Source organism: Cheilinus undulatus, linkage group 1 (assembly GCF_018320785.1).
Source record: "Cheilinus undulatus linkage group 1, ASM1832078v1, whole genome shotgun sequence".
In the NCBI taxonomy this organism is placed as follows: domain Eukaryota; kingdom Metazoa; phylum Chordata; class Actinopteri; order Labriformes; family Labridae; genus Cheilinus; species Cheilinus undulatus.
The window spans coordinates 22,207,857-22,220,454 of NC_054865.1; the positions used below are offsets into that span (position 1 = coordinate 22,207,857).

Consider the following 12,598-nt stretch of genomic DNA (forward strand, 5'->3'; position numbering starts at 1 on the left):
ATGTACCCACAAATGCCAGCTATTAAGTCAGCAATCACCTAACAACAGCCAATTACTTTTTCCGTTATTGATTATAATGAGACAGTTATGACATATTAATTGCAATTTGCTTTTCCTTTATAGTTTAGAGCTGTGGTGCCCAGGCTTGTATCCACTGAGCTCCCCCCTCCTTCAAATATCCAAGAAGATATGGACCCACACAAAAAAGTGACATAGCTATTGCTGTAAAAACTAAACATAAATTTGAATTGATGTCATTATTTAAAGCAGTTTTAATTCTGGCAGATATTTTTAATTTTAGTCTTAGTTTTAGTCTTTAAGTGAAATGAATTTTAGTTTCAGTCACATTTTAGTCATTTCTGTCCATTTAGTTTTAGTCCATAAAAGTCCTCACATTTTAGGTTTTACTTTTAGTCCAAGCATTTATTGTCTTGCTTAAATCTGGTACCAAGTCATAGTGGGATGTTCTCTGCACCCTGCCAAACCTGGGGTCCCTGCTTTCTACAGCTGAGAGACAGAAGAGCTACAGCTGCGTTGTTTTTGACAGAATTACCCACAGTGGAGAGATATCATGGATTTTGAATGTCCTAAAACTACATTACATTCTAGTCAAACACTAAACTTAGTTTTTGTCAGTTTCAGTCATCACAGATCTATTTTTGTTAGTCTTAGTCTAGTTTTTGTCATGGAAAACAAAGCTGTCAATGAACATTTTTAGTCATAGTTTTAGTCGACGAAATTAACACTGATTTAAAGCTACACACAATAGCCCAAACCACAAGTGTTAGCAAAAGACCTTGGTATTAACCATTCATAAGGGTTATATTGTGATTTTAGGTAGTTGAACCACAAGATAAATATTTGCAAACTATGCTTTTTATATATATATTTACTTGTAAGACCACCCAAATAAATATAGAATTTGCTTTTACATGTAAATATAATATGTAATTTTATATATAATTTCTATATAATTTCCCTTCGGGGATGAATAAAGTTATTATTGTATTGTATTAGGGTAAGCCTACCCATTAAGCCCAGGCACCATTTAAGCCCACTTGCGACTTTGAAGTCAATTTAAAAAAAAAAAAAAAAGAGGGGCCTGTCTTATGCTATACATTATTTTGTCCAATCACACAATTTCTTAATTATATGTCAGTTTTTGTTTGACACCAATCACATTTGTAGATATTGAAAAAGGCCCGCCTACATTTGTGCAGTCTCAAGGAGGCTCAGATAAAGTCGCCTCAAAACTTTGGTGTTTTGGGACCCCTCAGAAAGAACCTCTTTTCAACCATTTTCAGCCACTGACTTGTTAAGTACATTCATATTATGTAATTTGAGAGATTATTAATTTGTTTTTTTGTGTATAAACAGGTAGTTTTTTGTAATTTCTTACTATTTAGTTTTATGTGAAAAGATGAGTCATGCTAGCTAGCGTAGCGAGCTAATCACTAGTCAATACATGTAGCCCTACTGATAGATACACTGCTTAATGATTAAAAATGATAAGTACACAAACTAAGTGTTTTCTGATTCATTTTACATAAATCTTACATAAAACTTTGAACAAGAATTCCTTGATAATTCAGAAAGTTTGGCAGAAGAGGAACAACTGTGATGGCAAGTTTTGCAGCATATTTAGGCTACAGGCATTTCTTTAAACATTTGTTTAATTTTGGTGAGAACATATTATCTTCATTTCCCTGGTAGTCACTGTAGTACCATTTAAGCCCAGTGTGTTCCATTTAAGCCCATCTTATGTGTTTCAATAGAAAAAAATGAAATTTTGAGGTTTGATAGCTTTTCGCTGTAATCCTGTGTTGGATGTTGTTATACTAACTTCATTAACACAGTACATCACAGATCACACACTGACCAGAAGAATTGTTATGTCAGTTAATTTTGGATAATCATTTGTTTATAGTGAGAAAAATGCCAACAAAAAAGAGGAATTACAGCAACTGTCCTAAAATCATCATTGTTACAGCCAAACATTAAATCCAAGTTCAATAAGATATTGTTGATTCACTGTAATGTCATTTAATACTTTTAAAAACAAACACATTTTTTATTTTGTCAATATTGAATCAAATTTTGTCAATATTAAATAAAATGTTCAATGAAATGTTAAATACTGAAGCCAATGAAAATTAGGTTTAGGCCTACTTAGTCATGTTTGTGGTGGTCCATTGTTACAAGCCAAACATTAAAGCCAAGTTCAAAAAATAAATTGTGTTTAACATGTATAACATGTTACTGAATTAATATATGTTTACTACTTGAAAAATGTAATAATTTTTTAAATTTCTGTCAATAAACGTGGTTGTGGGCTTATTTGGAACACACGTGGGCTTAAATGGTACTTAGGTACCAATTAAGCCCATGCCAGACTTTTGACTTTATTCATAACATTTCTTTAATTTGTTCTTTGAAATATGCATAAGTAAATAAATATACCTTCAAATGAGGGATTAATCCTTCATTCTAACAAATGATCATGTTTATAAACCATCTTAGTATCTATGAAAAATACGTGAACTTAGATTTTGGTGGGCCTAATGGGTACACTTACCCTAAATGCTTTGGGGTACAAAAGGATTTTGCTGTAACAAAGATGATGGGCGCTGAATTTTAAATCAATCATAATGAAAACATATGACTCACACAGAAAACTGTATTGGCCCCCATATGGTGTGATCATCAGAACACTGAGAACAAGCTGGACAAAGCAGTGGCATGGCAGTATTCTGGGTATTTCTACATGACCAGATTAATGCAGTGCTTGGTGTAAACTACATAAAATAAACATAAAATGGCTTCATGTTGCTTAAAGAAAGATTAATCTAAAGAATTTATTGAGGTATGTACAAATGCTGTGCAAGGCTTACCATTATTTTCCTTGATAACTGGCGTCTTTTAAGAAGAGTGGAATACTGGAGACAGTATAAAGTAATGGAGTCCTAGTCACTACTAGCAGAAGAAACAGGACCTTAAAAAAGAGTAAGGAAAAATAGAAAGACAAGGTAAAGCACCAAATCATGTCAACTTAGAAGTTTTGAACACTTATGTATGCACTGATTGCAACTTACTATCCAATATTTGAATTCACTCAAAAAAGGAGGGACCCAATCTCTTCCTGTCCCATGAGCTGAATGTCTTGTCACATCCCTTGTGTTCTGTGGCAGAAGCTACAGCAGACACAAAATGCAGACATACATGTAGAGTGATCCAGCTGTTAAGCAGTTATCAGACGGGTGTTGCTGTGTTTATATGTTCTTCTAAAATCAACACTAAGCTGTGACTGGTGCTACCCTCTCCACTTAGAGTGTGTGTTGATCCCACAGCTCTGTAAGTCATCTTGCTTGCCCTTGCGCTTTTTCTGCTCACAACAGTTTTGGTTTAGAAAAAAATGCTGCACATCTATTTCTTTTTTGTTTTTTAAATTTGAAAATTTGGATACTATCAAACCTAAAAATCTGAACCAGAATCTTTATTGTCATTGTACACAAGTACAACGAAATTTTGCACAGTTCCATTCAGTGCAATTATTATTACCTCTGCCAAGGAGGTTATGTGATCGGCAGGGTTTGTTAGTTTGTTTGTTGGCAACATAACCCAAAAAGTTATGGATAGATTCTGATGAAATTTCCAGGAAATGTCAGAAATGGCAAAAGGAAGAACTGATTTGATTTTGGGACTGATCCATATCATAGTCTGGATATAGGAATATTTAAATGACTATTCACAATTTGGAGATAGGGCTAATGGCGGAGGTCTGCGCTCTCTGAGTGCTTTTCTAGTTTATTATTGCAACTGCTCTGGGATATGTGCTGTTTTTCAGTCTGTTAGTTTTGGCTCTTTTGTCCTGAACCGTCTTCCTCAGGATAGCAGTTGTTACAGGTGATAACACAGTTATAAAAATAACTGATATTGTATCATATGATGCACACGGCTGGAAGGATATAAAACATTTTGCCAGCATTACACTATACCATATAACTACCTCTAAAGAGGAAAAATTATTACCTCTGTAGGAACTCCTGAGTGGATCCCAATGCTGGTCAATGCATAGCATGAGCTGCCTTGAAGCCTAGCAAGAGGCTCCTGGGAGAATGATAAAAGTAGAAAAGAATTACAAGCAAATCATCCATTACCATCCAAATGAGTCTTTAAAGTGTTTCTGAGATCCACTTACTACAAAAAACAATACATGGGGCAGGCTTTCCACCGGTACCTCATCTGGCAAGAATGTTTCAACAAGGCAAAAGAGGTTGTCTTCTTTTTTGTCGAAACAGGAGAGAAGAAACACCATACCCTTTATGTCCTCTGAGCAGCCCTCCAACTGTCCTCTCTGAATCTTGAGCTTTGTGGCATCCTGCAAAAATCAAGTGAGCTATTAAATCTTTAGTGCCATGACACTGACGTGCACATATCCCCATTGTGCATTTAGGAGGTGCTGGAGCCAACAGGTAGTGCCCAGGACCACCACAGTCCACCACCACACTATCCCCCTTATTCCTGGGGCTGCTACTGCAAATGTGAATATGGCGAAACTTCCGGTGCCAAACGGAAGTAGGCTACATTAAATACATGTATTCTAGTACAGCAGCTAACTATGGACGCTAACAAAGAACCACAGTTGTTTCAATAGGAATTCTTCTGGAATTTGTAAATATTTATATTTTTGTTATCACATGTTCACACTGTTTGTATTATAAGCTGTAGATAAGTAAATAAGGTGGATACCACATTATTCCTGGGGGTCTACTGTAGCTATGAATGGAAGTGGAACTTCCAGTACAGTAACAATAATAGCAAAAACATGATTTTTCCAAAGGGTTACTAAAGTGATTTAGTGTCAACAGTGGTTGTTCTGAAATAAATAAATATTTGCTGTAATAAATACTGCTTCATTTTTGTTAAATCAATGAGCTGAAATGTTTTAATCATATTTTCTGTTATGCTCAGTACCTGTTGCTATGTTCATGGTACTAATATTATGACAAAGTTAAATATGTCTCTCACAACATGCTGTCCACTGTCTAAGTGCATCGGGGATGTGATTCTTTTAGTATTAATTTATCATTAATTCTTAATACAAAACTTGACATTTACCAAACTGAAGAGCTGGCAACTTGAGTCATGGATAACTTGACATTTACCAAACTGAAGAGCTGGCAACTTGAGTCATGGATAATTTTATAAATATAATTCCCATATTTAAGAGGGATTAGTTTGTAAAATGAGAATTTCAGCAACTCCACAAACTAGAAATGTATCTTTTTATACTGATATAAAGCTAATAAAGTTAGCTAAAAATGCCCGTGTAGGTTATCTAAAGTAATGTCATCAATTTGAACTCTCCAGTAGAGGCTAGAGAAATAATAATAATATTATCCCGTTTGAGGTTAAGCAGTCTAAGTTTATGTAGTTTGGTATTAAAATTGCTTTAATAGTCACGTTTAGCATCTCGTTTCTATGCAAAGTCCCATTTAGATGGAAGAACGGAAGTTGCGCCCATATTCATGGAGTGGTAGTAATAAGCTGGAAAGCCTGCCTCAGGGGACTCTGAACACAGATATGAATATGACTCTGAACACAGATATGAATGTGACTCTGAACACAGATATGAATATGACTCTGAACACAGATATGAATGTGACTCTGAACACAGATATGAATGTGACTCTGAACACAGATATGAATGTGACTCTGAAGAGGAAAATCCTTCACCTTAGGTCGCTCTGAAGCATCAGTGCTGCGGGACTCTCACTTTTGGCTAGAGGACATCACGGTCCTCACGGTCACTCCCACCTCATCTGGAAAACTCCGTCCTTTTTCTTTCCCTCTTCCCAGTGTTCCCAGTACCCAACCGCCCATTTTTTGTGCATTTTTCAAAAGTCTGAAGTGGGCGGAGTTAGCTCTGAGCTTGGGGTTCACTTATGGTCCCCAACACAGCAAGTGTTAAACGTTCTCCACGCTAAAATGACAGCAAAAAATACAAATCAAACAGCAATGTTGGCTGGTCTGGAATTGAAACAAAATGCCTCCTGACCCATTTAACTTCTACCTATAAACACGTGGTGTTACTGAATGAAAAGAACTCAAGAAATATTTGACACTACGACAAAAGAAGTTCTACATACCTTACCAATAGCTCGTAGGCTGATGCTCCGGGTGACGTCGAATTAATACACGCCAATGTCCTGCTTTGTATTCCATCTTCGTTTGCAGCTCGTTCTACGAGCAGACAGCAACTTTATGAAATATTTCCGCGCACACGAGACTACAGAAGACACGAAAACGCTGTAGTTTACCAGGCAGCCGTTGGCGGTTTGATTTTCCAACGAATCACACACGCATGCGTATAAGGTCCTTCTTTCCCCGCGCCTGCGCGAAACCGTATTCGCGCATGGCAATTGACTGCAACCACAGTGCGCAAACGCATTTCGAGAAAGCAGCACTGTTAGTGTACATGGAGGGAGGTGACTGAAAACTGTTCACTCTGTAGCTCGTTTCCAAATTGTTCCATATTTCCACACCCCCCTCGCTGTTCGAGTACAGACAGAATAGAAAGCGGTCCTGTGTAGACAGGGTTGAATGGCTATGGGAAACAGTTTTTCAAAAGTATTTTTATATATTTATTTTTTATATTGATACAACTTTATTGAACAGATTCCAATAGTTAATACAGCGTTGGCACATGAAACAAAACGTATTTTCTAGACATAAATAACCCCACATACAGGTAAAGAGAAGTTTAGATTAAATTACATAAGGTATGAGAAGTAAATTAAAATTTCAGAAACTAAACCATGGTTTCATATTGTTTTTTTTAAATAATTTTTTTTTCCCTTAGAAATCAATTTGATAGACTATATGTACAGTTCCCATTCATTTTTAAAACTGATTATGGAGGGTTTCTTGTCATTCTATTTGCATTCATGTTTAAGTTATTTAACCAGTAAAAATAACTATTGTATTTATATAATGTATATACTATATATTAAACTGTATTATATACATTTTATATACAGTATGTATCTCTCTCTCTCTCTTTATGTATATATAAAATAGTTCTTTCCAATTACCTTGTTATATTTCCTATCGGTAATATGTGTCATCCAATTTCAGTTCTGAAAGATTGACTGAAACATTAAAGTACATCAATGTATTTTGTGTTAGATGCATTAAAGGAAGTGGAATGGCTTTACAAATGCAATGGCATTCTTTGTGAGAGCAATTAACATCATTCTTTTCCAATAAATCAGTTAAACTAAAATAATTGACCACTTTCATCCATCAAATTAAGAACAAACAAAATGATTTTTGGTACCATTCTTGTTTCAATAAGGTTTTCATATTAACTGTAACTGTCCGTTTATTTCACAAGGCAGCATCATGTGGTGTAGCACTGAGAAACAAATGTGAACATAACAACAAATTGGTGCTTGTTCACAGGTTTTGCAGGTTGACAGGTTTTTACTGTATTTTCTACAGAACTTTCCTGATCATGCAGTATTTTTAACCTCTTGTCCCTGCTAAAATTACGGTATGTGATTGCAATTTTTTTCACAGATTTTTACTGTGAATTTAAATGTACATGAGAGAAAAGTCTGTAATTTTAACAAAATACTACTGTAATTTTTAGAGTAATTGCCCGTCTTGAAGATTACAGTATTTTTCCTTTATTTTCACAATCTTCTTTCGTTTAAACGGTACAATTTTGTAATTATTACGTACTTTAATTGTAAAAATTTATGTTTCATACTGTTGCTTGATTTACAGCAATTCTGTGTATTTTATACAGTAATATATGTTTATTTGTTTTACGGTCTTTTACTGTTGCTATTTAACAGTCTTTTGCCGTATTTTCTACGGACATTTTTTACAGTGTATGGAATATCCAGCAGGTATATAACATTTCGTGAACCATCTTATTGCAAAGGTCACATCCATCGAAGTACCTCGCTTGAAGTCACTGTGCTCATTTTGTATCACAAATGTTTGCAAATGAAGACTGCATGGCTAGATGCTTGATTTTAGACACCTGTAGCAACTGGTCTGATTGAAACACCTGAATTCAATAATTGACAAGAGTGGCCAAATACTTTTGTCCATAGCGAGTAGTTCAGGCCAGATTTTATGTTAAGCGGTCCTTTTTTTCTCTTTGATTAGTTTAATGCAAAGGCAGTAAGTAAACAGTAAGAGAAGCGCCAATCAGCTCTATCTTTTAAACATTACTAAACTGAAAAGAAGACAAATGCTTTGATTATTTTGTATTTTTAAGCACACTGAGTGAATAAGAAGCCACGTTTTGTCAATCCATTTCTTTACCCTTAATCCCTTCTGAAGGAAAAGTCTTACATTGTCAGCTGCTCCTCCTGAGTATAACTGCAAAGACTTTCTGCCTGTGTTGATTTTGGTGGCCTTTGTGAAGAAAGACCTTTATTCTACGTTCTGGTCCTTTAGTCTTGTTTTCTTGATAAAGAAAAAAAAAATCATCCTGGTTGCTTTTAGCTGTCTAACTAACCACTGACTGTCTCACTCTGCAAGTGCTGTACATTATGCATGTCACAACGACCAGGTAGCAGCAGATAAAGGCATTAAATATAGAAAAGAAACAACATTATTCCTGATGACTTGTGCAACATATTAGTTTAAATCTGTTTCAAAGTAAGATAGAGAATCCCCACAGCAGCTTTGATGCAACTGTAAGAAACTTTGACTATTCTCCTATGAAAACACTTGTCCTGCTTGCTTTTAAATGTGTAAAATACTACTGAGAGTGCAGCTTGACTTGGGGAAATGTAAACAAAGGCTATGTCCAGTCTGCATGCTTACAATCACCCTATCTTACTCTGACTCAGTGGTAATGGTAACAGCACAAAATGAAGCCTTAGCAGTTGCATACCATGTTTTTAGGATCTTTTTTTAAAACAAAAAATAGCTTTACATAATCAGATGACTATCCAAAATATCACTGTTAATTCAACTTATACTTCAGCCATGGCCTGTCTTGTCTGCAGTCTAAGACGGAGCCTCTCCTTGGCAAAGCTTTGTGATGCCTTCATCTTTCCTGTCCTTGTTTAAAGAAATAATTTAACTGTGAGATTATGCAGAAACTCCCACTCATTGCCTCACTGGCTTCCTACTCACAGACACGACCAGCTGAGTTCAGTACAGCGCCAAGGCAAGCCGGCAAACCTTTGTGTGGAATTAAATTCAGGCCATTGGATGCTGGGTAAACAGATTTGCATCTATAACACCTGAGAACCTGTGTGACTCGCTTTTATCTCACAGGCCAAGAACAATTTCTGTGCAAACAACACTTTGTTTCTGCAAGATGTAATCATCATACCCAAGGCTCCAATTTCAGGAGATTCAATATGATGAAAAACTGTACGGCATACATGAGAATGGCTGGGATATTCTAGATGAATATTATCTCTGTGTAGTTCTAGCACAATATTCATGGATATCTGGACAATATACTCAATCTATATGACTGGCTGAATAAATTATTAAAAGTAGTCACGCTTCCAAGTGGGAACTAAAAGTCCTAGCCAGTTAAATTAATTAATATTTTAATAAGTTAAGCCTCAATATCAGTCAAAAATGGTGTCCAAGCTGTAAAGCAGCAACTTCAGCAATCAATTCATTCTCCACAGATATGACCGGACACTGGTGGAGCAACACTGTCAAAAAAACCTCAACACTGAAGATCATTTCACTTAGAATGGAATACAAAGTTCTCTTTAGGAGTTAAAATCATCCCTGAGATGTTTAACACTGAGATATCACAACTTCGGTTTTTGCAGCTGCTATGGGATGTGATGTGGAATCATTCTCTCACTATGTGCTGCTATGAAAAAGAACAAGACTATTGTATGCAAGTGAAAGTAAGGATACTCTGGTTAAAACTTACTTAAGTACAAGTAAAAGTACTGATTTCAAAATGCACCCCCAAAAAATTACTCAATTACATTAATTTGAGTAAATTTAATAAGTAACTTTCCACCCCTGCCAACATCATTATGAGCACTACTTGTGCACTGGTGTGCCCATGCCAGTCAGCAATACTTCCTGCTCAAACACTGGTGGTGTAAACCATACCAGTGTTGGAGTTAGGGGCTGATAAATATTGATCAGCAGATTATTATACTAAAGTTATTGCAAAGAAGAACAAGAGGAAACATCAGAGGAGATGGAAACAATGGTCGATGCGGGGGGGTGGGGGGTTGTACTTGTTCTGGCTCAGATAGAGACACGTTAGAGAGAGGAAATGCACGACTGACACTTTAATAAGCCTGTAAGTAGAGTTGACTGGTTACATCGCCATCTGCAGCCATACACACAGCATGCCTGTTGACATTCTCAGAGAATAGCAGTTATTGTTGACTAGTGAACCAATCACAGGGTTTGAAGTCTGCGTCAAAATGTGTAGTTTAGTTTTTGAGAAAGAGCACGTCAGCTATGTGTGTAGGCATCTGCGTAGGGTTCAGGGGCCATGAGGACCTGCAGTGTAGGCTAGCATAGCTTTGATACAGAAATATAAGTCAATATTTAAAGTTACACTAGCCAAGTATTCTTTATTTAAATGTTTATTTTATTTACAGGGGACATAAATTGCTGTGAATATTCTAAGATTAAACTTGGATTCAGTTAAAAGTGAACTAATGTGTTTACCTGCATTGTAGTAGCGGTCCAGCTTCTCCCACAGAGGCTCATCCTCACGCTGGAGAATGGACAGCTTGAGTGGTTCATAGATGGAACCTAAGGACAAACAAACACCTGTTCATTTAAAGTCTACAGATGATACGTGTTTCAAACAGACATGACATTTTTCTTTCAAATTTTACTAATTTATCATGGAGAAATTCTTAAAATCCTCAGCCCTGTCTCTTCATCTTACACATAAAATGGACAAAGGTACAGGTAAAGAATGCTATACTATTTCCCCTCATACCTTTATTGCAAGTTTATCTCACAACATCTGACCATTACTGCAAAGATTACTGCTGGTATACTTGCAAATGTCTCCCTTTATCACTCTTTTGTTTGTCTTCTCTTTTTCTGTTAGCTTTAATGCTACAAATTTCACTGCTTCACATGTTTTTCATGTTCTCTCACCATTAAAGACTTAAAAAACTGTTTTTCCTCTGTTCTGTTCAGTCCTCATATATTCCAGTGAGAAGAAGAATAGCTTCAGCTGTTCAGTAAAAATGACTAATTTCCAGTAACAATAGCAGAAAATACAAGAGCACAAAAACATGACAAAAACAGACACATGCCATCAGGTGATTGTGTATTTCATTGCAGCACACACCATCACAAAGGACAAAGCCCACAAAACAAAATTCAGGCCCGGAGCTACAAATTCAAACACTAACGTGGCGTAGCACCAGATATTTCCTCACATTTTCCTCTGAGCTGAGAGAGAGTTTGAGGGGAAACCCCTATCTGTAGACTTTCTCTATTTTCAGACACTTTTCACTTTACTGAGATTTGCATTTTAATAGGTTCGACCCTGGGTCAATACCACAGGTACTGAAAAATTCACATTCGAGCTGAAATTAGCATAATTTCCATCAGCTTAAAAGTTGCGGGGGACAAAGCCAATCCATCTCTTTTTATAGATAACACTTTAAAAGAGCATTGAAGAAGTTTAATATTCCAATTTTAATTTCTGACACGGGATCAGACAAATGTGGGAGGTTGTTATTTGGTTTGTTTTAAACAAATGCACAACTAATTTTAGCATTTAAATAGAAGCTGTTCTCATTGTGATTTGATTAACCCTCTACAATTTATTGTTCTAGTCCTGGGTCTTTTAATGCATGCTGTGGAATAATGGGAATTTAAATCTTATTATAGCTAAACCAATATAAAACACGCTCTCATCAGAATAAACTCACAGTGGATTATGGGTAATGTGACAGTTTTTTCTACCACTGTAGCTTTTTTCAGCCAACTGAGTGAGTGCAATATGCAACTTTGTGATTTATTCATCTCATGATCATATAAGAAATATGGTAATTTTCTTCCCTGGAAATCAGGATATAAAGGTAGATGTATTATATCATGATTCATCCAACAGCCACGTAGACTTCACAAACTATCCCTGTGAACTGAGATCAGCATGTTAAAACTTCCAATAAGCTTCATTTTCCAGGTATAAAAGTTATTTTGAATTTTAATCTAGCTCTCTCTTGCCTTGGAGTCTTACTATATTGTTTTCCTCACTTCTGCTGCCACTACTTACCGAGTCTCTTGATTTTCTGATCGGGCCTAGAAGCGGCAGCCACCGAACCAGCCATTCTCAAAAGATGAAATTAAGTCCAACCGTCTCTCAGCTAAATCACAAATCTACAGCAATGCACAGGAAGTAGTTAGTAGCACAGAGTTAGATTATAGACATGCAAGATTAAACAATGGATTCCGGGTGGTGATGAACATGCTGAACATTACAATACATATTTTAGCTTAGGAATTTAAATTATTAAACACTTCAGATATGCAGTCACAGTGAATTACTAACACAGTTATTGGTAGAAGGATTTAAACAGAATGACTACACCACTAAATTAAGATA

General features: G+C 36.0%; 1 protein-coding gene across 3 annotated transcripts in view; it reads right to left on the reverse strand.

Moving 5' to 3' along the window:
* Positions 1 to 12,598, reverse strand: part of phkb (phosphorylase kinase, beta) — a 214,708-nt gene that overhangs the window by 199,237 nt on the left and 2,873 nt on the right. For 2 of the 3 annotated variants that reach the window (XM_041794242.1, XM_041794249.1), the window contains exon 2: positions 10,693 to 10,779. In XM_041794242.1, coding sequence (XP_041650176.1) covers positions 10,693 to 10,779 — 87 coding nt within the window. Of the gene's footprint in view, positions 1 to 10,692; positions 10,780 to 12,268; positions 12,373 to 12,598 lie in introns of all 3 variants that reach the window. The other variant, XM_041794257.1, reaches the window with a different exon arrangement.